Below are 25394 nucleotides of genomic sequence, written 5' to 3'. Positions count from 1 at the left end.
ACCGAGCGAATAGGTAGGAGACGGAAGGTGTACAAACAGTTGGACTTTTGTCGTAAGTAAACCGAGAAACACGTGTAACGCTAATTAACAATGCACGCACGAGAGGATAAGATTTGCTATCTTTGGACTCCTCATATTGTTACACGCGTGTGACAATATGCAAAGCATATGTGCACATCTCGTTCTGTTATTAGATTTTTTATATACCAAAATCATGAACTTTTAGATAAAAAAAAACGTAAATTGATAATTTGATGTTAATACATTTGCGATGATTCGCAATTAACTCAATAAATTATTTTTTTAGCCACAATCCAATTTGGTTGTTTGGTCGATTTTTGTAAAAAAATTTTACACTCTTATTATTACGCCAACACGAATTTCTGTACTTTGATCTTGAATAATGTTTCAGAGAAATATCTTGGTTTTTTTTTTTTTAAACGGCATTGATTTGATCGGAATTTATTGCATTAAATTTGTTTAATCCACGAAATCGAAACTCCGATAATACAATCACCATGAAGAGATCGCAATATCACCCAACTTTCGTGAGACAAAATCGATGTCGTCTGGTGTAATCGAGGATTACGATGCGGATTTTATTGAGCTTCACAATTACAGAGTTGCGATTTTCGATTTGCAGACATTCTGCGGCCTTTTTAAAGGGAAGAGCCGAGACTCGTTCAAGGCGAGCCACATGCTACCGTAATTAACGGCCCGATATTTCATCTGAAAAACAAGGCGAAACAACCAATATTATTGCATCATGGTCGACGGCATGGCAGCTGTAAGAATACATTAAATCTCGGAAAGTGGTGCAGCGAGCGCGAGCGCGCGAGTTGCTCTCCCGGATAACGGTTTATTAATAACAGCCACATTGTATAAATTCCGCAATACCGTCACGATAAATAATAATATTGTGAAATTTATTGATTTTTATTGCTTTCGAAAGATTTTGAACGCAAAAGACTTTATTAATTAATTCGCGGCGCACAAATAAGTAACGGTATTTCATTCTCCGTTTGATTATAACCAGATCTTGGTTTTGTAATTCTGCATTCGCTCTGTATTGCGTTACGGAATAAGAATTCCGTTATCAGGATATTTGTTATCAGAATGTTAAAGCCATGTACAATGTATATATATTTATTTACGCTATCGCGTAATGCGAGAGCGCGCAGAGATAATCAGCGGAATAATTAATCGACCACGAATGGCGCGGTGCGTAAATCCATCTTGAGGAATTAGCGCGTAGAAAAAAAGCCGGCACTAGCCGAACAACTTCATTCGATATATCCTTCGCGTATAACGTTACGTCGTCGGGGCGTTAGGTCATATTCCGTTTCTGTCATTTCGTTGCAAAACTGTGGTACGGTATTTCATTACGTGATATTCCGCATTGTGTAAGGCGTATCAACAATAGGCAATTTCTTCATGTAATTAATAACAGTTGATAAGAGTTATAATTCACTCTTCTATCTTTGTGGAAGAGACAATGAAACAAATATTCGAAATTGAGGAAAGTGCGATGGTACAGGAAGATATCGCGCGTTCCTGGTACCGGAAATCGCACAATCACTACAAACCGTCAGAACAAATTACGAGAGAGTAATATGCGACGATCATAAGATTATAAACTACTCAAGCAAATTCGTAGATTGAAGTGAAACTTATAAGGATTGGTTTTTGCAGTTACAAAAAGCCCTTTGATAAATCTGCTAAATTTGGAAAATCTTCGAAAAGTCAAGGATCAGGATCGCAAGTTAAAAGAATTTTGACTTGGATTAATAACGAACCCCTTACGTTAATAAATCGTCGGCAAGCAGATTTCATAGAATCCACTAGATCATTTGTTGGACAAATCAAGTAATTATCTTAAATTAATAATTCTGAATTTTTTCTATATAATTTATAATAATAATTACGATATAGCGAAAGAATCTCATCAATCTCTTGCAATAGATTCCTTTCTGTCATGTGAATAAATAATGGACAAAAGTCTTTATAAATCTTTATAAATTTTTTAATTAAAATTCTGTCAACTTATGAGGAATAGGAAAACATCGCGTTTTTATCAAGATGTACGTGGTAAAAAGAACATTAAAGACGAATTTGACGCATCAGATGCCTTACGCGATTCGGAATTAGATAAAGAAATTCTTTTCTGGTGGCAATGTCTACAAGATTTGAGCAATTTTCGTCAGAAACTCAAAACGCGCATTCCGGAAGTGCTGTTTTTAGATATAGAAGATGAATTTTCTCGTTTAGACAAAGTATACATATATGTTATTTATTATAATTAATGCTGTATATTTGTGTGTTATTAATTATTATTTTGTATACTTATCGCGATGATAATTTGTGAATTTAATTATAATTTTCATATTTTTTTAATAAATAAGAGGCATTAATTTTCAATCAAATTAACTAAGTAAACGGGACTTAAAATCTTATACTACCTTTTTATAAAATTATAAAATTACGATGCAGGAATGTATTGCAGTTCTGCCTGAAGAAACAATTTTCATGATTTTCAAGAAGTATCGTATATGTCCAAACAAGGAATTTCTCGTACCATTAATGGACACATTGCAGTTACGCAAAGAGGGAAATATTCATTACAGAGAATTGCTAAATATCTTAAATTGGAAACGCAATTTGCCCGTTCTACCAAAGACAAAACGTGAACAAATTATTATAATTCTTATAATATTAATAAGCTTTCTTTTTTGAAGATTGGAATTAATTTAAAAAATTGGAGAAACTTTCGTAAATAATTAATAGCGATTTTAAATTTGTTTAAATAATTTCTATTTTACTTTAATCTGCAATAACATAAGTAATAATATTAAAAAATATTTTAGAAGCATCACTGGCGAGTTCAGATTATACTACTACTTATAGTGACAGCATAGGAAATGTTCAAATGATTGATAACGCGAGTAAGACTTTCTAATATTTCTGTATTTTAAGATATTAAAATATTCTTCTCAAAAGAAACTATAAATACTCAGAATTCGAATTTTTTAAAATATAGAGGTACGCGCAGCTGGACTTCCTTCTAAAAAATCAGATTTTCTAACAACAATATTGCATGCTGATATATGTAGTACAAACAAGAAGAATCAAGATGATTAAATTGTTGCTCATTGCTTGATATCGTTCAGTGTTTTTATGAAATACGCACTCAATATATATAGATTTTTTAAAAGTAAATCTTGTCTTATTATATATAAATTTAAAAAAAAAGGAGAGAAAGAGAATACATATATTATCATAGTATATATTTTTTGCTTTTGAGATATAGAATAAAAACTGTCCTTACAAAAAGCCTGTATAAATTTATCTTATAGTCTCACAAGGAGGAAATATTCGAGAAATTCAGGGAATATTCAATTTTGTGTTTCAATTTCATGGCAAAAAAATTATGTATGGGTAGAAATATACAAGCTCTTAGAAAGCTTCATATAAGAAAAATCTATAAGCGAAAATTTATATATAAATCATATATTTTAATCGTATATTTCAAAAACAACAGTCCTATCTTTTCTTAATAATTATTATAGTATAAAGTCAATTCATGATGTTCAATACACATCCTGTCACTGTACAAAGTACTTATTTAATTAATATATTTAATTATTTTAATTATTTACAAAGTAGATTTTTTAATCTATTGGTTTCAAGAATTTTGGTTTCTTTTCTATTGGTTCGTCGTCTTCACTTTTCATTTTTCTATGCTGTGGCTTTTTGTACTGCCTCTGTGTAGCATCAAACTTTACTCTTATTTTTTGCCATTGAACAGCCATTTGCTCATCTGATATCTCAGTCTCTTGTTTCGTTTCCATTTTCGCTCGCTTTTCATTTTCTCTTGCTTCCATTAACTTCTCTATCTTTGGGTTTATCCCTCGAAAACTTAATCGACCATCAGTGAGTTGTTCGCAGAAGACATAGCTTGATTCTATAAAAAATTTTCCACTGAAACATAAAATAGAAACAATCAGCAATGATACTGTGATTTAAATAAAACGTTCAAGTCTTAATAAATTTCAGTATTTAAAACACCCAACAGTTTATTAATTTAGATTATTATTAATTTAGATATATAGGATTTTGATACTTGGAAAAAGTAATAGTAACATAAAAGTACCTACGATGCTTTTTTCATGCGTGATGTAAGCTCATTACCAAAGTAGTGCTCTCCTTCTTCCTGAAACTGCTGTTTCTCCACTTTGTCTTTCGTTCGTTTCATAAACTACAAATAAATCCAGATGTTATCGTACAATTTATCGTTATAACAATGTTATCGTAGTTTTATAATTTTCTCCAACTTACCTTCATCTCCAATATACTCTTTGATAAAGTTATTCTTTTGGAGTCCATGTTTATAATAATTGATTTGCTGATTTGGGAAAATAACGATGGTTGTTCTAGAAGTGGCTAAAACTGAAAAATCTTTGAAAAATTACATGCACAAGCCAATTTATAACAAACGCCGCAATTCTCGCAAACGCAGTGTAAACAAAGAAGAATATAACCTAATTTTATCATGTTGCTCCGATCGCAGCACCGTTGCGATTTCGAACAGAACTCGAAACAACATTGACGTTGTTATCATCTGTTGTCATTTTAAAATGCCAACTATTTACCCATCGAGTGAAAATACCGATCGATACATGATTTTTCTACAGTGGCCTTTTACTTTCACGATTTGCCGCAAATAATGGTTTCCGTTAGGAGGACGTACTGGCGGTACCCGAATGGCTTTCTTCCATGAGATCGCGTAAGATGCAGATATCCGCAGGAATTGATCTAGTACGTAAATCTCGGCTCGTCGAAGAATGACGCGAGGATAAGCTGCAGGAGGCGAGGAACGTGCTATCGTGGAAGGCGGCCGGAGGAAATTAATCAAGTACCAAAAGGTATATCCGCGCGCGCGCGATCAATAACAACAGCATTGCTCCAACGGTTTAGAACTTTCAAGTTTCACGAAATTGCGTCTAGGTATACGAAGGTCGGAGTCCGGGCTATATTCAGATGTGGCCTAATAAATATTCCATTCTAACTACTCACGGTCTTCTCTGAACCTCGTATTAGCTACGGTGCAAAGAAAATTAAAAGAAGGACGACATCTTAAATTCCAGCTTTTAATAGTTGTAGAATTATATTTATTTTTTTCTCACACAACACAGGTGTTTGAGAGCACATAAAGCTTATTTGTGAAGTCTAATAAGTAATTATTGTGTTAAATGTTATTGGCTCGTTAATATTTACACCAATTTGTTTCGATGTAAATTATAACCTCTATTTTTATTCTAAATTTTTGTAAAATATTTCTTTATATTTAATTATATTAAAAATTATTAACCAAGAGATTTAGATATTGTAAACTGTTCAAAAACAAATTTTCAATGTTTTAAGTACACGACGTTTATTATATTTTGTATATATTGTATTTTTAATATTTTTGCTTTGTTAACAGGACACAACTGCATGCAAAGATGTCTAAACGACCTGCGGATTCCAGTGGGGACTCTGGTTCCCAACCACCTATCAAGAAAGTACAGTTTGAGCCGATTTTGATCGGGCCAATATCCACTCTCGAGGAAATGGACATGAAGGTTTTGCAGTTTCAGAACAAGAAATTGGCTCAGGTAAAATTTATATTGTACATGTTATAAGATGAACAAATTATAATTGTAAAAATAGATATGATGAAATGAAGACATTTGTAATACGTACAATATCCTTCATAAAGAATTTGTCACAATGTTACATGCAATGAATTATGTATATCATCTTTTACGATTTATTTAAAATCAAGCTCTATGGTTAAACAGTCGCTTATCTATGAGTGACTAATACTGTCATACGCATAACTCGGAATAAGCGACTGTTTACAGTCTGATTAGCCACTGATTAGTTCTAAATTCTTATATTTCAAAAACTGTTCCTTGAATGGAAAAATAAAGAACTTTAATTTTTTGAAAACTTATGCTGTAATATTTTGATTCGCGAATTACAAGACACCCTATATAATTTATTTAATGTATTTAATTTATTTTTATCAGAGATTAGAACAAAGGCATAGAATGGAAGCTGAGCTAAGACAACGTATTGAGCAATTAGAAAAACGCCAAATGCAGGATGATGCGGTACTTAATGTAGTCAATCGATACTGGAATCAACTCAACGAAGACATACGTGTACTATTACAGAGATTTGATGCTGAAACTGCTGATGAATCTGAAAATAAAAGTATAAAGACATGGCACAGCAATTGTATATTTTATATTACGAATTCTTTTAACGTATCTTTTTTTTATATTATTACAGATGAGAGTGAAGCTACAACATCATTTCTTATGCAATTATCTTCTTGGGACAAAGAAGAGTTAGATGACAAATTAGCGAATCGTGTACAAGTGTCGAAGCGAGCAGTGTCTAAAGTAGTACAAGCATTTGATCGTTTGTCTCAAAGAAATGAGAAGATCACTCTTGCACTCAAAGGAGAGTTTGATGGCGGTAAGTAGCTTTATGGACACATTGATACGAAGTGTTTCGTCAATATTTATGTGGCAAGGTTCTTAAATATTTGGAAACATTCTTTACAAGTTAAAGCAAGTTGTCTATCCAATTTGTTTATAAACCATATTACCTTGAAACTTTGGAAGAACTTTGTAAATATATTCTAAAAGGCTATGAGAATATAACTAATCTGATTATAAATTATCTTGTGCAGAGGAAGCGCCAAACATCGATGAAGTCGTACGTCGTGCCAACGCGGAAATACAAATGGAAAATAGAAATCTGCAAGCGATAAATATACAATTACATGAAAAATATCACACTATTTCATTGAAGGTAATTGATTTCGTTTATATTCAATTTTTTTCAATGTTCTAACAAAATAGACTGTTTCTTTATTACATAGATATTTTTCCATAGATGTCAGAGCTGCAAGACACCATAACGGGAAAAGACACTCTTGCCGCAGAATTGCGAAATCAAGTAGATGATTTACAATACGAACTGAACAAAGTACGAGCGAGAAACGATAAATTGGAACACCATCTTGGAGAAGCGATCGAAAAGTTGAAAGCGTTCCAACAAATTCATGGAGCGGACGATAAAGGCAGCAACAAACCGAACACTTTGGTTACTTCCAGTGTTTCGCAGACTAAAGTAAAATCCTCTATGAAGTAACAACTGTAAGTTAGTTTAATATCCTATAGTTTTTCTTAATATCTTTTTTTTTTATTTACAGCTTGACGATTTACAAAGAGAACTTGAAGAGACACGTGAATTGGCTAACAATAGATTGCAAGAATTAGATAAATTACATCAACAACATCGTGACACTTTGAAAGAGGTGGAGAAGTTGAAAATGGATGTGAGTAATAAACGGTTTATTTCCTTTTTATTTGTAGTTATTAGATTGTGTAATAAGTAATTTCCAATGTACTTTCCAATAAATGGTTATTATTTTTAAGCAGCACGCTTTTTTACACAACGTGAAAAAATTGTGATACAAGCTTGATTACAACTTTGACAAACGAATATTTAATTTACTTAATTAAACAGCGCTTTGATTGGAAAAAAATAGACAGATTTATTTAAAAAATTCGAAATTACTCATTACATGACTCAATAGTACTTTAATAATTTTACTTTTCATCGAATAGAGATGACAACCAATTGAATTTAATTATTATAGATAAGACAACTTCCTGAATCGGTAATCGTAGAAACAACGGAATACAAATGTCTGCAGTCGCAATTTTCAGTATTATACAATGAATCTATGCAATTAAAAACACAATTGGACGATGCTCGTCAACAATTGCAGTCGAGCAAGAATGCACATTTACGTCACATTGAGATGATGGAGGTAAGATCTTTATGCATTCAGAGATTATACTCGTGAGCGTGAATCAACGTTTTGTTTACCGAAACAATATTCTTTTTATAGAGCGAAGAATTAATGGCACAGAAAAAATTGCGTGGAGAGTGTATACAGCTCGAAGACGTCTTGGCACAATTGCGCAAGGAATATGAAATGCTTCGCATTGAGTTTGAACAGAACTTGGCAGCTAATGAACAAACAGGTCCGATCAATCGAGAAATGCGTCACCTGATTACCTCTCTTCAGAATCACAATCAACAATTGAAAGGAGAAGTGCACCGTTACAAGCGAAAATACAAGGAAGCTTCCACTGAAATACCTCGCGTATGTACATAAGCGTATATTAATTAATTTCACTTTATTAAATTTAATTGCAGTTTTCTGCATACAATTATAGCAACTTTGATTTTATCTTATTATAAATAATAAAAGTATTTTTCAAATACTAATTATCACATAATAGATTTCTATGATTAAAATAAGTAAAATATCTAATATAAGTAAATTAATTTTTATTAAATTATTATTATTAAATCTTTCCAGTTAAAGAAGGAAGTAGAAGAATTAACAGCAAAATTAGGGCAGCAAACGTCTCAAGAAAACAAAGAAGGGAATAATTCAGATGGCAGTGGAAAAGAAGAGGATGCGTCAAACTCCTTACCAGGTTCTACACAGGTATAATTTTTCTAATCTTGAAAGAAGAATACAATTTTTTAAGAATTTTCCTTTATAATTATTTTTTTTTATATGCATTGCTTATATAAAATTCAAAAATACTAGAATATAACACTTCAAAGCACCAAAAGTTATGATATTATAAGACATAAAAATGAATAAAATGTATATGTTTAGCATTCTAGATCATTTTTTTGTTTAAAATATAAGATTTTAATGCATCACAGTAAGTTTTAGATCTGCCAAATGATATAAAATTCTAAGGTATAAAAATAAATGAAATGTACATTTTAACATTTGAAAGCATTTTTTAATATAAGATTTTAAATTAATTTGTTTCAATTATTAATGTCTTGGCAAACAGATAAAAGAAGAAAGTGGTGTTACGATCAAGAGAGAATCTGGTGCTGATGAAGAAGTGGAAACTATCGAGGTGGGCGAGGGCGATGGTAACAAAGGGACACCAGATTCTTCGACGTTAACTTCGCCGACTTTGAAGAAAGAGAAGGACATCAAACGTGAAAAGGATATCAAGAAAGAATCTGTGAAAACCGAACACCGTGATCCTGCACATCGCGCCAAAGATGCAAAGATGGTGGAATCCGAGCTTGTGAGGGATTTGAAGGCACAACTTAAGTACGTTCGTGAAGATATTCGGCATTTTTTAATGAAATAATATTGATATTTTTATTGTAATGATGCATGTAATTTTTTAGACGCAAAATTTTAAAGACGCAAAACTATTTGATTGCAGAAAGGCTGTGAATGAGATGAAAGATATGAAACTTCTCTTAGACATGTACAAAGGCGTTGGAAAGGAGCAACGAGACAAAGTACAGTTAATGGCTGCGGAGCGCAAAACAAGAGCAGAGCTCGAAGATTTACGACAGCAAGTGAAAAAAATTCAAGTACGCTATAATATGTACAGTAATTGCAAGACTGCAACTGTGGTATAATAGCATAATATAATGATACAAATTTTTTTTGCCTGCGCAGGAAAGTAAACGTGAGGAACGTAAAAAATTAGCCGATGAAGACGCACAGATAAAAATTAAGAAACTGGAAGAGCAGACATACACATTGCAACGTCAAGTTGCTTGTCAAAAACAGGTAGATCACACTTTGTAGAATTATTATCCCTTTTATGATTCACGAGCTGTATATAAAAAAGATTAAAATCTTGTATTTTAATTAGAAATGAGATTATTTGTATAAATAGAGATTTAACGAAGAATTATTTTATTAGATTTAGATATTTTGGATATTTGTTAATGTTTCCTTCTAAAGAAATTTACATTTATCTCCTTAAAAACTAACGTATCCACTAACTTACATGAATTACTTCATTATTTGTGTTACTAATCTTTTTTTTCTACGCCATGCAAACTTATAGAACTTTAAATATTTGGTATTGGGACAAATTTTCTGTAAGTCGATTTAACTTGCGTGATGTTTTATTACGTTGAATTAGGGCATATACGACATAATTCCGTCATTATAGTGTACATGAACGGAGATGTAACGCTGAACAGAATGTTATGTGGCTGCAGGAGGAGGAAGCTCTTCTGAACGAGATGGAAGTAACCGGGCAAGCGTTCGAGGATATGCAGGAGCAGAATTCTAGGTTGATACAGCAGCTACGCGAGAAGGACGATGCGAATTTCAAACTCATGACGGAGCGGATCAAAAGCAATCAACTGCACAAGCTCGCGAGGGAGGAGAAAGACGTGCTGAAGGAGCAGGTGTCCACGCTGACGACGCAGGTGGAGGCGGCCAATGTCGTCGTGCGAAAGTTGGAGGAGAAGGAGCGTCTCTTACAAAACTCCCTTGCCACGGTGGAAAAGGAACTAGCTCTGAGGCAGCAGGCGATGGAGATGCACAAACGGAAGGCAATAGAGAGTGCGCAATCGGCCGCCGATCTCAAACTTCATCTCGGTGAGATTCCGCAAATATAAAAAAAAAATATTAACCCTTTCGGGACATAAGCCTTTCTAAAGTAACGTATACAAAATCTTGTTTTCTAATAATATACGCCATTAACGAAGATTAAGCAGTCGCGAGAGATTGATTTGGCTTTTATTGTTACAGAGAAGTATCATTCCCAAATGAAAGAAGCGCAACAAGTTGTAGCGGAGAAGACAAGTTCCTTGGAAGCTGAAGCGTATAAGACTAAAAGATTACAGGTATTATTATCAGTACTGCATTAATTGTTTGTTTTTTTTTTTTTTTTTTTTTTTAGGTGTTTTGAATTGCTCGCATTAATACTAATCCCTTAACGCGAATCGCATTGTAGGAGGAGATAGCGCAACTCAGACGCAAGGTCGAACGTATGAAGAAGATCGAGCTCGCCGAGACGCTGGACGAAGTGATGGCGGAGGAGTTGCGAGAGTACAAGGAGACTTTGACGTGTCCGTCTTGCAAGGTGAAGCGTAAAGATGCTGTACTCACAAAGTGCTTCCACGTGTTCTGCTGGGACTGCTTACGTACACGTTACGAGACGCGACAGCGGAAATGTCCAAAGTGCAACTGCGCCTTCGGCGCCAATGACTACCACCGACTGTACCTGTCCACATGAAGAAGAAGGTGCTGATTCGCTGGAAAGTACGCCGCGGTGTAGGGTAACGTTTTGTAATGTGTTACGCATTTTTCTCTCTTTTTTTTTTTATATACCTTTTTATTTATTACTTTGACTTTTGGGGGACGTCCACAATTGAATGCGTCGATGTGCGACGACAAATCACGTATTTTGCTAGGTTTCTTATTAAAGTCATATTGCATGAGGAAAACAGCGTAAGTCGTAGAATTCAAGTATTAAAAATCTAACGCTTCTCAATCTGAGGATAAACAATCCGCATCTTAATTTTATTGCTTACGTTTTCTTTTTCATGCGTTACGGACGTTGTCGACTGACAAAAATTAGCGATATAGAAGTACATAAACAGAGAATGTGTATAGGTGTATTATGCGTGTGTATATTACGCGTGAGAAGAGACTGCATTTTTTTTAGGTCAATGCGAACTAAAGCTTTTAGTTTTTTTTGCGAGATGAAAAACAGATTACTGTATTACGCTTTGATCTCGTTTCACAAGTAAATCTTGAGAGGATCTCGCGAGATTGTCTAAGGCTGCATATAGTACGAATGATAATCTAGATCAATGATTTCCAAAATGAGTATTATCCTTTGATATTTCCAATTTTTTAACACCATCTTTTATAAGAGCAAAAATAAGATCTATAAAAGAAGAAATGGGTTTGTGGAATCAAAGGATTGATAGTCGCTGAAAAAGTTTGGAAGTCATTTATCAATAATCGCGTTCAGTGGATACAATTGTACAAATTGAATCTGATTGACTGCTACACACGTCAGTCGGACTCAATTTAAAAATTATGTAATAATCGGATCTATTGAACGCGACCATCGTTCGGCGGAACAACTTCGGTGGAACAGTTATTCTGGAGGTCTTGTGATAAGCTAGAAGTTTCACATTCAAATTATGCGCGCTGAAAAGTCTCGAAAAAGTAATTTAATTCATTTCAAGATTAAAGTTCGGGATCTACGATTGGCAATTCGTATGATCATGTTTATAATAAATAATTTAACCAGAATGTGATTGGAATTCGTTTTGTCTATTGTGTATACGAGACAGAACAACTCATTCATAATGCTGTTGTTCTGTGCAAAAAAATTACTCGATATTACTCAATGACAAAGGAATTTGATTATAAATCATGAATAAGTTCTTTAAGATTTTCAACGAAACTTGCTGATTGAACTTGAAACCGAATAAAATCAGAGAAATGAAATCCCAAAACTGTATATTTTAATTAAGAACTGTAAGAACTATATTTTTAGAAGTAAGAAATTAACAAAAAGTAGTTAATGTTCAAAAATTCCCGTAATATATTTATAAATAAATCGTGCAAAGTTCCTGTAGTCCCCTTCATCTCTTTTAAAAGTAGACGCGTGAACATTTCTGCCAGGATTAAACATCTTAGAAATTCTTCTGCGATAAATTCTCACCGTATTAAGCACTGCAATTTAGTTGGATTTTCTCAATCGAGTCAAATCTTCGCCTTTTCATCCTGCGAAAGATACAAATTGCGAGAAATCACATCAGGCGAACAGGCAAAGATACAGTTGAAAGGATTCAGGCGAAATTGCGATGTTAACGCGAAAGAATGTTCAAGATTTTTTTCAATTCTGACAGAAATACCGGAATTGGGAATTACTTTGTGGGAAATGAAAGTGACTAGGACTTTGAGTAAATCTATTTTTTTTTTATTATATAAATATGTTTCGAGAATTTCTTGATATTATATCATATATGCATTAACTGAATTAAATACTGATTGCAGAGCGCATCACGTCACACTAAATCGTATTTCATTAAATCGAAATAACATAATACATTTATAATTCAAATTCACTCGTTAAATAGTTAAACTGTATTAATTCATTGTATTGTAATATAAATAATTTTTGAAATTTTCACATGCTATGAATACTAATTATGGATAAATATCCATCTATGTACATGCGTTTGTAGGTCTGTAAGTTGTGTAAGGAAAAAAGTGGATAGAAATGGATAGAAATAATGATATAAGTAATTTATTTCTATGAAAATGCATGCATCGGTGTGTAAGAGCTGCGTTTTAACAAAATAATGTAGTCTATTTTTTCTTCACTTCATTCGTCCGTTCAAAAGCATTCTCCTGTTTTCATCACTTTATTATACAACTGTTGTAAGGTAGTGTACATAAACAGCGCATTTTTTTCCTTTTTTGTATATAATAATGAATATTGAATTGAATAATGATTAATTCCTAATGAAAGTTCTATGGAGAGTTTGACATTTTCTAAGTTTTATGTAATTTTATGCAAGAAAGGTCATAGGTTTATATTAAAGAAATGTAATAATGTAGATATACGTTTAGGAAAAATTTTAAATTACTAGAAATAAACTATTTCTTTATTAAGCGAGAAAACACATGACTTTTAAAACACCTTGTACAAAGATGTTCCCTTGTTAGATCGTTTCAGTCCTAGCGGCAAAGAAAATATTTAAAAAAAAGTATTTTTTAACTACTTTACAACATGTGAATTGTAAAAATTTGAAAGACATTCTACCTGTTTTGTTTTGCATCTTATTGACGCATCTCTTGCATCTTTTTACTCGTTAAAATTTCAATTATTTTTATTAGTTAATTATATGAAAAACCATGTTCTTTGTATTATAATAGTTAATTATAATGGATTATTATAATTTATATAAATGAGGCGTAATTAGAAGAACGATAATCCATTTTCGATGACATAATTGCAAAACATTAATTACAAAACATGATAACAATTTGTAACAGGTGCAATACTTTTTGAATTCCAGAAATTGCATACGAAATGTCTGTTATTTATTTAATTATTTTGTAGAGTTTTAATTAGAATGTAGAATGTAATCTTTTAAAGAAACAAGTATTTTGCAAATCTACGATTATTGGAAAGTAGAAGATCTACATTTTCTCTTAACATAATTTATGAAATATGTTTTTTTTTATTTTTAATATCAAATTAAACGTAAAAAATATGATATTGATCAGAAACATGTTTTTATTAAAATAATATAATTATAACAATTAAATAATTTATTAATAAACTTGTAAATAATTTAATACAAACATTGAATTAAATAAAAACAGCATTTTTTAAATACTATACGTAATTTTTTTCCTACCTAAAATCTCGACTTGTACTTTATTCATTTCAGCTTGGACATTTTAGGAAATTCATTTCCAATAGATCAATGTTTTTTTTTTTTTTTTTTTTTTTAATCAGAGGATGAAAATTGGAAACGGGATAGTCAAATGACGCCAAACGATCTTATCGTACGAAATTCTTTCGGATTTTATTCTATCTTAAGAAATTTGTTGAAAATCCTAAGAAACAGTTCTACACAAGCTTGAAAGTATCAACGAGAAAAGCCTAATTCGATCTACAGCCTAATTCGTGTCTTTTTTTGTTTTTTTACAAAGTTACCTTTTTGCGGAAAGTTTCCGCCGGTCCTGATACAGAGACACACAATGGCCACTCGGTAGATACTATGGACAGGCAATTTTTCGACGTGTATTATATGTATATATCGAATAAAACTTTATCGAGATACGCTAGAGTAGGAGTACGTGTACCTAGTGCAGCTACTGTAAAAAATAGCTGATTTAAAATCTAAAAATTGACAGGAATTCGTAGTAAAAGATTATGATTTCGAATATATTCGAAGCAACGATTTGGAAATATTTAAAATCTCGTCTATCTCTCCTTTTAATATTTCTGTTCTATGCATGAATTTTAAATCATTTTAAGTGCTATAAACCAGTGATGAGCTTTGCTCTGCAAAAATTGTTGTGCCAAAATTGAAAACCTAATATTCCATCCGCAACAAACGCAATATTAAATAGTTAAATATATTAATAAAAAAAATTTGATTTACAATAGATATATAATTTGCAATATAATTAACAACAGATTGTGCCTTTTGCTAACGTTTCGGCGGACCGCAGATAAGTAGTTGGAGGGCCGCGGATTGCTCATCACTGCTATAAACTATTCAACTAATAAGAATTAGGATATGTTAGTCAATTCTACATATATTCAATTGTATTCCTGTTTTAATGTTCTACAGAAAAGGTTCGGAAAATGATTTCTGATGCAATTTGCTTGTGAGAACTGCAAATGACACTAAGTACTTTGAGAATTGAAACGAGTTGAGAGAAACCTGAAGTGCTGAATTCGAAAAATCAAGGATTTTGCATGATAAATTCCTGTCGATTTCTTTTAATCCACCTATTTTTCGCAGGGGATGTAATGATGCGGATTGATATTTAACAGAAGCTTTTCTTAAATTCTCAACCATAACACTTCTTTCATTCTTCGCACGTAAAATGTTCGCATGCAAAGATCATGGTTCATCTTTGCACACGGATTACGTTTCTCAGACGCATATATGCGATCATACGTTTAATGGATAATCTTAATCCAACGAATTGAAGGGTAATTATCCTAAATTTTAATAAATAAAAAAATAATAAATAACGATAATCAATCATGACCTGAAAGTATAATAACCATCTGCGACATGTTCACATAATTATATTTAGTGAATAGATAATTGTAGATTACGCGCGCGCGCGCGCAATGGAAATTAAAACAAAAACTAAAATGATAGTCACAAAAAGTTATACACATAAATAGACTATCAAATATAATTAAAATCTAAATATTAAATATAATTTATTAAAATTTGCAAGAAAAATCAAATTTGCATTTATAACAAAAATATCATAGAATATTAAATAAAAAATAAACAGGAAAAATAACTCATTTCTTAATTATATTTAAAAAAATAATAGTACAAATTGCGGAAATGTAAAAAAATCTTGCAATAAATATCTGATTTCGTATAATTTTAGTATTTTGTGATAGAGAGATAAGTCAATCATTTTAGTTTGATGTTTAGATAGAGTTTATTCAGTTCGACTATGTTACTTGAAAAATTGAATGATAAGAATGCTTATCATCCCAAATATCTTATAAACCAATAAAAGCGGAATTCTAAAATCTCGGTGAATGATACTTGTATAAAAAGCATATTACTTCTCTTTTTTACAAGACCAAGAAAATTTATATACACATGTTGATGGACACTTTGACTTTTCTTTCAAGTTATCCTATAATGCTGAGACAATTATTTATAAACGTTATATATAAACTTCCCAAATTTACCGTATCTCCATTTTCTTTTTATGAAAAGAGATAGCATACAAACCAGTTTTCCGATTATTTCTCTTTAATAAATGAAGATTGTATATGATAAGATATTATGCTGGAAATAAAAATACATTAGAAAGGCGGATGGTGCTTCTGTTACATTTTTAATCAAAGAAAAATCAATCTGAAATTTTAGAAGGAACTTGTTAAAGAAAGAGACAGTAAATTTGGGACAGTCTATACAACATATAATATTTATAAACAATATACAAATCAATTCGGGTACATTTCATAAATAATTTGCTCATTAATAAAAGGACTAAAATATTGTTCGATCTGATCGAACAATCGATCGCATTTTAATTGACGCCCTTTACCATTCATGCTTTCAATTACATATTCATATCTATTTTAATTTCTTGTATATATTGCTTAATGTTGTTCAGTCCACGCTGACTAAAGTGTGTGAAATTATTTTCAACAAAAAGCCGATTTAATTCTTTGCACTCAACGTCACAATATAAGAAAGAAATATTTCAAAATAAATTATTTTTTAATATTATGAAATATTTGTCGTATAAATTTTGCACCTTTTCAAATTAAAATTGCAATAATAAAATCAATTACTATACAATTGTTTCTCATGAAATTTTAAATTAGATAAAAAAAGAGAAAGATGGATATCATATTTCTTATGATAATTAATTTCTTCTGTTGATTGAATTCTTGAAATTACTTTCTATTATGATTCTTTTGGAATAGAAAAAGTAATGACATGGCCAATTAGATTTGTCGTGTGCAAAGAATTAAATTCACATTACTAGCAATATTTTCAACTGCGGCTGCTTTTCTCTCGGAGTCATTCGCTGTATTATTTGATCGATGTTTAATAGTAAAGAGTGTCCGTACGATTGTTATCATTATCACACAAGAAAAACATACTAGTTGTTGCACTCGAGACTATAAGCCGTGTCATTCTTGCGTTTTTTTTTTTTTTTTTTTTCATTAGGACTACGGCCCTTTTCAGGGTACTTTTAAATACGTGTATAGAAAATGAGAGGGGTGTTCGAGAAGTAATATGACGTTTCGTGCAGATTTCAGGAAATAATCGCACCGGATTGTCAAAAAAGTAACAAGTACTTCCACAAAAGATATCGTTACGCCACTTCGCAGCTCTCGGGAACAGTTGCATTTTATCTTGCAAGCATGACAATTATAGATTTATTGACTAATAATTTGGTATTAAACTCAAGGCACATTAAATCTTATCAAAAGAGAATTAAACACCGTCCAATTTGATCACAGTGAAACATCGCAGCTTCAGTTAACAAAAATAAGCTATGCAATATTTATCCCTCCCTGAAAATACTCAGTAACATTTCTATGCAATGAAAACTTAACGAATAATATTTCACGATTGGAATTAACTTTATTGCTCTAATAATTATCTATTAATAAATAATTCACTGTATTTCAAATGAATTTTAACACTACTTTTAATAAATTTATTACTCTAACGATTACCTTTTTCTTTAATGCGACAGATTTTTTTTAATGTATCGCTAATCGCCGCACCCTTAATTCCTGAGCAACATTTATCCTTTTAATTTAATCCTTTCTTAAATACAAAACTATTGAATATAATTTTGATATTTATGCTTTTCAAAGAGTCCTCTTTGAAATTTTCCCAGAAATTATGGAAGATACAAATATTAAATCTAAAACTTACACACCATTATATATTCGTGCTTAAAATTCGAAATGACTAAAACTTGGAACTTCTTTGGCCATTAGAAGAGCAAATAACTGTATAGCGCGATAAAAGTTCCTTCTCAAACACCCCTCGTAACTCGCTGCATTCAGTATGGCCCAACAGCACTCACGATGGCTCGGCTCAAAAAATGGGTAATTTCAAATCCTGCGTCACAAATTTATTTTCAATCTTTCAATGATCCAAAAAAATCAACATCTTACTCGCAACCTTACGTAGAAAGTTCTAACAATATCTGTGTCCCTTTGAAATACTTATTATCCGCAGAAAATATACTAAATAGCAAAATTAAAGGATCACTAAATTTTTGCAGAAAAATTGTCGATCTTTGAACTGTTGTAACTTTGTGAAAAAGTCCTTTTTTTGCTGCTTAACAGATCAATAAAAGAAATTGATAAATATTTCAAATTCTCCAGCTTGATAAATATTTATTCTATGAAATTAAACACTGAATTTTCGAAATCCATATTTAATTTAACAATATTTGCAGATTACGCATTATCCTTGCAATTGAAAATCAATTCGTATCGCACATTTTGAGCTTAATAAAAGTTTACACAATTTCGTAAAATAAATTTCCATCGATTCACTTTGACCTAGTATTTTTTTTGTAAAGTACAGTAATCCGCGCACAAGGTTGCAGGGAAGATGATAAAGAAATAACTACGCGCTTTAATGGTATTCGAGTAATTATTAGGTGAAGATCTCTTCAATATCATCATAAATGACGCGACCAGAGCTAAAGACCGATTTATCGCCAGGAACCTTCTCGAACCGGTCCATCGATTTGCAACTCCTGCCAAGGAGCCGTCCTGTTTGAGGACAACGGACACCGTGTGTACTCCAATTCCAGTGCAATATTGGTATGAGATCTGTTACTGGTAAGTTTTCAAATACGAAATGGACCACCAGTAACTTCGACACTACGCCACGAGGACGTCTGTTCCTCGCGTTTACGCCCGACATTTACCTTCCGCCGCTGATTTCTGACAGTAATTCTGGAGGATCTCTTCCTCCTGGACATTACGTTACGACAAGACAACGCCGATGAGAGAAGTAAAGACGTCACAGATACAAATCTGGAAAATATCGAGCGTAAACTTCAGCTTTAAAGTGACGCTCCGTCGTTAAAAGGGGGGAGGGAGGGGAAGGGGGAAGGGAGGGGGGGGGGGTCGTGCTCGAATCGCAATTGTAATACTCCACGGCGTGTACCCGCGAGACTATTTACAGAATAAATACACAGAACTTTATAGAGAGAGTCTTTCCTTCGCGAGGGACGATTTGCGTGCGCTCATTCAACCAGCGCGAAAACAGTAAGACCGCCGTCAGCGTCTCGCCTTCGATCGCTTCGATCGCCCTTATCACCCGTGAAATTCCCTCAAAGCACAACGCCACACGTTTCAAGTTATTATTTATTCCTAGCTCATCCCGTCCGCCGATCCGTCGTTTCGCCAGTGAAGGTTGAAAAAAAGCGGCCTATTATTCCGACACTTCTTCGAAGCACCATCTGAAAGAAGGACATTACGTTTCACCGTTCTCCAGTCTCATTTCTTGATTTGTAAAGTTTTCTCGAAACGCACTACGATTTAATGAACCCTTATTACTTCGGTCGTCTGTCGACTCATTTTACAACAGCGAGACAAATTTTATCATCCGCGATTGTTTAAGTTCTCCACCGCTCCACTCCGTAATTTCTTCAACACTTTAGAACAACCGAGCTCTCATTTTTATTAGTACACTCTTTCGAAGCTCCGCCATCTAATCGCACTTCGTTTCTTCATCGATACCGTGCAGCAAGGCGACTTTGATGCTCCTTTGAAACTGCACGTTGGGAAACTACTCGCTAACTGATCCCTCATAGTTCTGCCGTCTCTCGTTCCGCCAACAGTTTGCACCTACAAAGCGACTAGTTTACTTTACTCTCTCGAATCGCGCAATTCTAGGCTGCGATATAACTATCCGCTCGTCGTTTTATCAATCCCAGTTTTCAGCCACTCCCAGTTTCGTTTTCCTAGCTGTTGAACGTAACGACGAGACGATTGGCTAGCTATTCCCATCACTTTACTTCGCTCTTCCTCCTGGAATTACGAAGAAACTCATCCGTTTCTTTAAGCACAACGCATTACTGACTAATTGTTTTTTTCGGTGTTCTATAATTCCCTAGTTGCTTCTCCAATATTTCGGAACAATTAAGCAATTCTTCGTTATCTTAAACGTTTACGGCTTTCATAATTGTTCCTTTGCCGCTCTATCGTTTCCTCGTTTTTTTTTTTTTTTTTTTATCAAGCTTATAAACAACGTGTTGTCCTGATACGTGGAAATACTTCATAATACAATTAAAGCTATTGACAAACTCCTGTTCCCTCGTCATTCCGTCGTTTCTTCATTACCCCTCCTGGGATTTGAAGGCACGAGACGATGTGTCACTTTAGATACTTGTTCGGAATACAACACTAGAACCGTTAACTAGCCATCATGTTCACCGTCCCATCTGCAACATTTCGAAATGAGCGGTGCGCTTCGTCGTAATGTAATCGCACGATTTGTCAGCAAGGACAACGGAAATCGTTCCACAGATCCTCGAGCATCTAAAAGCGTCCATCCTTCGAGCACATTTTTTTTCTTTTTTTCTTTTTACGCGCTCGCGGGCGAATAAACAGTCCTTTCGTGCGCGCTAATCGCGAGTTCATCACTGATTATCACGTAACAATGGCACATTAGCACCGCGAATCATCATTCCACGGAGTTGCCCTCGTCGTAGTGCGAGAACTTGAGGAACACTTGCTCCAGGGTAGTTTGACTAAAGCTATATTCTTCTATGTCCAGTTCAAGCTTGGCTGTAAGCAGAAATTTTCAAAGGATTACGGAGGTCCTCGGCGTTTATAACAAAGCTCGACGTTCTATGTCTTAAGTCGCTCATCACGGTAATTTCAAGTTCTTATCTCGTGTCTTACGTCTCCCGATTGAAGAGAGACTCGTAATCAAACTTTAAATCTTACGCAGCGTTTCAAGTGCTTTTAATTACTTTAATTACATCATTCAAACGCAAATTCCGGAAACTTGGGGTATATTTCTGACCTAAAACTTCATTTTCCAGTTTGCCATATCCAAAAGAATGCAGAAATCGATAAAATAAAATTTTAAAACGCTCTACTCTCTAGTTTTTATCTTTCTCTAAATTTTGTATTCTTTATAATTATGACAGATTGCTTGTTAAGCTCCGAAAGCATCGCTCGATCTTTTCAAACTGTTTCCTCACCTTTCTCCAACTGTATGAAGCACTCGGCCAGCGAGTTGACAGCGTGTTGAGGCACGGCGAAGACCAGCCGGTCGGCGAAGCTCTCCTCCAGAGTGACGTCAGGGAAGAGGCCGGCGACGAATTCTTTCAAGCCGGCGATCCTGTCACCGGAGGGAGTCGTCGGCGTGCAATCGCCGCCCAGCAGCTTCATCTCGAGAGTGTAGCCAGCGCCGTAGAGGTTCTTCAGGTGTTGAGTCGAGCCGATGCATCTCAGCTCGCCCTTCACCATTATGCCGACCCTCGAACACAGCGCATCAGCCTCCTCCATGGAGTGGGTGGTCAATATGGCTCCTCTGCCACCCTGTTGCAGAACATTATGGCAATAATGAGATATATGAAAAATCCTTTTGAAAAAATTCTTGATATAAAACTGTCTAGTGATCTGTTACTTTTTGTCATTTATATTTTTCTAAATATTCTTAAATATAATTATAGTCTAAATATTATTTTTCTATCTAAATAATTACTTTATTATATTTTTTATTTGCCATTTATTCACGATTTCGTACTATTATCTTAGTTTTTAGAAATATTCTACTTTTAAAAATACATTAAATAGAATAGGAAGAATAGCGTACAGTAATGCAATTGACCTGGAAACTAGCGAGAATTGTGTCCCATAGGAATCTCTTCGATTTTGGATCCATGCCCGTGCTCGGTTCGTCCATGAGAACCACCTTGGGCCCACCGATCATCGCCATCGCGAAGCTAAGCTTTCTTCTAGTCCCTCCGGAACATTCTTGGGTCTGCTTGTCGGCGTGTTCATGGATTTGCAGACCGGACAAATACAAGTCTACGATTCTGCAATCGGATGTCAAACAAATGTATGTAGCAATTCAAAATTCGACAATGGTCTGCGAGCTATATTAGAAGAACTGACATTCTATGTAATCATCGCTATAAAATCAAACATTTCTTATCTAGAAAAAAAAAACCCAAGATTTCCGCTAATTAATTGTGTGAAAAAATCGCACCTGTCAATATCGCCCCGCGGAACCCCGCGAATCGCGGCGTAGCATTCCAGATGCTCTCTCACGGTAATGTTTTTCCATTGAGCGTCGTGTTGGGGACAATAACCCATCTGCTGGAAAGCGTCCACCATGTGGGTGTTGATGTTATGACCGCCGATCTGCACTCTGCCCCTCGTCGCTGCCTCCTCGGCGATGATGATTTTCATGGTTGTGGTCTTGCCGGCGCCATTGTGACCCAGCAAGCCCAGAACCTCGCCCGGGTCCACCGCAAGCGAGAGATTTCTCACAGCGGTCTTCCGCTGCTTCTGCGTGGCCTCTTCCTCGCGCTTCGAGCAGCAGCCGCAGGATGATCCTACCTCTCGCTGCCGGTACTCCTTCCTCAGATTCTACATTCGTGCATTTTCAACGTGAATGAATATTTACGTAAAAGTGCTTCACATTGTTGATAAACGTGGGTAATTAGTTTTGATTAAAAAAAGCAATATTGAAATATCTGTGAGATAAATCTACATACAGAGAGATATAATAATAATACTCTGATCAACGCTTTTATGTTGCTTTTAAGTTAAGATACATTTACGACTTCTGCTGATATTCTGCAGATACACTGCAGTATGATGAACTATATATTAAATTTGTCACTTTTCTCGTGACGGAACTCACAGCAGAAACGCTTTACAAAATTCGCCATTGATAGGCTTGGCTATCTGGGACTACTTTACATTATAATGGAAGATAATTTAACTTGGTCTGACTTACCTGAACTAATACTACAGGCGGCTCTTGAACGGCCGACGATGTAATTAAGTTGAAGACCTTTTGTCGCTCGTTCTTTACATCCGCGTCTTCGTGTTCGCCAATGTCAGAGTTCTCCATAATTTCTTCGCCAATGGAGCCGCCATTATGCTGCAAGAATGAAAAAAAATTATGTCTCCTTTCCAAATGTTCATGGAAACTTTAAAAATACTTTAATAATTTTCTAATGGAAATATACATCTTAAATTATCATTTTTTTCATTCATTTATTAAATCATAAAAGGAATATTCGACTTGAATAAAAGGATATATTATATTTTCAGAACGATACTACTGAGTGCCTCCATAAATTACTTTTTCCAGGGTTACAATAAAAAAAAAATAAAAAATTGAATTTTAAAAAGAAAGAAAACCGAAAAATTTGCCAACAACTCTTTTTACGACGAAGTGACGTCAATTGCACTTTAAAATGTAAACTGACGACAACAATGCAAGTACTAAACTTTTAGGTTGTTCGGAGAAAGTTCGTAACGATTTTCGATAAATGACAAAAGAGCACGTCAGTGCACGTTAAAGCTATTAAGCCGACATTCGCCGTATGTAAAAATTGGTATGTATGGAAAACAATGTTGCATACTGAATAAAGAGGGATTTAAATATATGAAAATTGTTTTCGATCTTAGCATAAAAATTGCTACGAGCTTCCCGATACATGCGTATAACAAATGAGGGCAAAAACACGTCTGTAGTTGAGAATAAAAAGTTTCGGGGATTTTTGCACTAACCAGGAAGTATTTGAAGAAATCGCTAACGTTGCCGCCACTCTTCTTAATGTCCAGCAGGAGCAGAAGGAAGAACAAAAGCGGGCAATGCAAAAGTACCCCGACGGCCATCAGTATGATCTCCGTGGTGAGATAATCGGACATGGTGAGGTGATGGCAGGCGGCATTGATGGAGCACATCAGATAAACGCGATCCACGTAGTATACCGCCGCGTACGGAACGTACATGGAATTTAACAGGGAGAAGACGATGTGCAACGCAAATGCCGCTGTCCCACCTTAAACAGAACGTTATTAAGAAATCATTATTACAACCAAGTGCAAATATTGGTAAATAATCGGATTTCGTTAAAGACAGTCGACGAAGCTTGTAACTTGAAAATTTCAAAGATTAAAAAAAAAAAAAAGAATCCTCCCAAGCCGTGTGAATGATTCACCGTTTGACTTAGAAATTGAAATCAAAGGCTTGTCATACTTAAAAGTTTCAATAATGCTGCGAATGAAAAAAAAAAAACAATAGTTTCAGTAAGTAAGCAAAAGTGTGCTACTTCCATCCGCATTTCCGCTGAGGAAAAGACGGTCTTAGCTTACCGAGTCCCAGCATATCGAGAAATACGACGAGGAGGAACGGTATCAGTCCGAAGAAGGTCGCGATGTTCGGCAGAATGCTTTGCGCGGAGTCCATCTTGTCGAAGATGTAGCTGAGGCAGGTTGAGAAAAGAATGGACGATGGGCAGTAGAGCATGAGAAGAGTGCTGAGGGTGATAAGCGCCGGTAGCTCTTGTAGCGAAGGCACGTCGAAGAGGAATATGATGCCGAGGATACACATACAGATGAACATCATCAGACCGACCAGCACGATGAAGTAGCTGAGAAAGTACATCGGGAACGACAGACCGTTCACGCGGAGCTGATTCTTCGCTTTAATCTGGAAAATATTCGAAAAGATCATTGCACAACAATGCGTTACGTGTGAAGAAATTGCACTGAACATTTCAATTTTTTATGCTTGCTTAATTCGACTGATTTTAAATCAGTATGATTTGAATAAATAGATATTGAGAAATGGAGTTCAGAAAATCTAATTGTTTTAAAATTATTTTATGAATTAATTAAGAAGAAACTCTGCTATCTGTCTCAATTTAAGGCGTTAATAGATCTTTAGCTCAATTTTTAATTACTAAAATATTTAGTGGCGTTGGATATTGAAAGATCTGTGCGAAAAATGCAAGCTAACACTCTGTGTATAATCATTTATTAAGAAACAGAGTTTAAAGAGCGAAACTCTTACCTCGCGATCGTAAACCATGTCCACTGCTAAAGTAATCGGCAGTAGCACGAAATCCATGCCGATGAAAGCAGCGCAGCTGGCCATACCGATATTGAACTCTTGCGGTTGCGACGTTTGCTGGAAGGGATGTGTTTTGACTGCGATCGGCGAAGGATCATTCTTGCCCGCCATCGTTCTGAATACAA

The 25394-nt window shown here is 34.3% G+C and overlaps 4 protein-coding genes across 9 annotated transcripts in view; 2 read left to right on the top strand and 2 right to left on the bottom strand.

The window, feature by feature from the left end:
• Positions 1-3364, top strand: LOC137000124 (uncharacterized). The gene is made up of 6 exons (XM_067355933.1): positions 1-1608; positions 1693-1866; positions 2051-2273; positions 2491-2683; positions 2865-2942; positions 3038-3364. The coding sequence occupies exons 1-6, from the start codon at positions 1496-1498 to the stop codon at positions 3136-3138; spliced, it is 882 nt and encodes a 293-aa protein (XP_067212034.1). The 5' UTR covers positions 1-1495; the 3' UTR covers positions 3139-3364.
• Positions 3365-3491: 127 nt separating this feature from the next.
• Positions 3492-4572, bottom strand: Mpp6 (M-phase phosphoprotein 6). Its single transcript, XM_012369264.2, has 3 exons — positions 4336-4572; positions 4155-4255; positions 3492-3978 (listed from the first exon to the last, which is right to left on the bottom strand). The coding sequence occupies exons 1-3, from the start codon at positions 4381-4383 to the stop codon at positions 3669-3671; spliced, it is 459 nt and encodes a 152-aa protein (XP_012224687.1). The 5' UTR covers positions 4384-4572; the 3' UTR covers positions 3492-3668.
• Positions 4573-4748: 176 nt separating this feature from the next.
• On the top strand, positions 4749-13567 carry Bre1 (E3 ubiquitin-protein ligase Bre1). 3 transcript variants are annotated; one of them, XM_012369096.2, is made up of 16 exons: positions 4749-4922; positions 5483-5654; positions 6072-6258; positions 6337-6525; positions 6743-6864; positions 6949-7185; positions 7268-7393; positions 7718-7891; positions 7973-8230; positions 8450-8581; positions 8946-9217; positions 9336-9489; positions 9578-9691; positions 10132-10516; positions 10670-10764; positions 10875-13567. In XM_012369096.2, exons 2-16 carry the CDS (start codon positions 5502-5504, stop codon positions 11154-11156), a joined length of 2880 nt encoding a protein of 959 aa, XP_012224519.1. In that variant the 5' UTR covers positions 4749-4922; positions 5483-5501; the 3' UTR covers positions 11157-13567. The 3 variants fall into 3 exon arrangements, with proteins under 3 accessions (XP_012224519.1, XP_012224509.1, XP_067212032.1); XM_012369086.2 differs by having other exon boundaries at positions 10114-10516; XM_067355931.1 differs by lacking the exon at positions 4749-4922 and adding an exon at positions 5045-5192 and having other exon boundaries at positions 10114-10516.
• Positions 13568-14456: 889 nt separating this feature from the next.
• Positions 14457-25394, bottom strand: part of LOC105673850 (cholesterol transporter ABCA5-like) — a 37840-nt gene continuing 26902 nt past the window's right edge. For 3 of the 4 annotated variants that reach the window (XM_067355930.1, XM_067355929.1, XM_012369794.2), the window contains 8 exons: positions 25210-25384; positions 24510-24846; positions 23922-24196; positions 23140-23286; positions 22384-22766; positions 21988-22210; positions 21371-21710; positions 14457-20948 (listed from right to left, as the gene is read on the bottom strand). In XM_067355930.1, coding sequence (XP_067212031.1) covers positions 20845-20948; positions 21371-21710; positions 21988-22210; positions 22384-22766; positions 23140-23286; positions 23922-24196; positions 24510-24846; positions 25210-25384 — 1984 coding nt within the window. In that variant the 3' untranslated portion in view covers positions 14457-20844. The remainder of the gene's footprint in view (positions 20949-21370; positions 21711-21987; positions 22211-22383; positions 22767-23139; positions 23287-23921; positions 24197-24509; positions 24847-25209; positions 25385-25394) is intronic. The other variant, XM_012369832.2, reaches the window with a different exon arrangement.

This window comes from Linepithema humile, chromosome 5 (genome assembly GCF_040581485.1).
Source record: "Linepithema humile isolate Giens D197 chromosome 5, Lhum_UNIL_v1.0, whole genome shotgun sequence".
In the NCBI taxonomy this organism is placed as follows: Eukaryota; Metazoa; Arthropoda; class Insecta; order Hymenoptera; family Formicidae; genus Linepithema; species Linepithema humile.
Note: the sequence above shows the minus strand (reverse complement) of the source record. Positions and strands in the feature narration are given on the sequence as shown.

Excerpts from the sequence above, each read along its gene's own strand:
- LOC137000124 (XM_067355933.1), top strand. The coding sequence starts at position 1,496 with ATGAAACAAATATTCGAAATTGAGGAAAGTGCGATGGTACAGGAAGAT. Across the intron at positions 1,609-1,692 it reads TCAGAACAAATTACGAGAGA|TTACAAAAAGCCCTTTGATA; the intron begins GTAATATGCGAC and ends TGGTTTTTGCAG. Across the intron at positions 2,943-3,037 it reads TCAAATGATTGATAACGCGA|AGGTACGCGCAGCTGGACTT; the intron begins GTAAGACTTTCT and ends TTTAAAATATAG.
- Mpp6 (XM_012369264.2), bottom strand. The coding sequence starts at position 4,383 with ATGGACTCCAAAAGAATAACTTTATCAAAGAGTATATTGGAGATGAAG. Across the intron at positions 4,256-4,335 it reads AGAGTATATTGGAGATGAAG|TTTATGAAACGAACGAAAGA; the intron begins GTAAGTTGGAGA and ends ATTTATTTGTAG. Across the intron at positions 3,979-4,154 it reads TCACGCATGAAAAAAGCATC|TGGAAAATTTTTTATAGAAT; the intron begins GTAGGTACTTTT and ends TTTATGTTTCAG.
- Bre1 (XM_012369086.2), top strand. The coding sequence starts at position 5,502 with ATGTCTAAACGACCTGCGGATTCCAGTGGGGACTCTGGTTCCCAACCA. Across the intron at positions 6,526-6,742 it reads CAAAGGAGAGTTTGATGGCG|AGGAAGCGCCAAACATCGAT; the intron begins GTAAGTAGCTTT and ends TATCTTGTGCAG. Across the intron at positions 7,186-7,267 it reads CCAGTGTTTCGCAGACTAAA|CTTGACGATTTACAAAGAGA; the intron begins GTAAAATCCTCT and ends TTTTATTTACAG.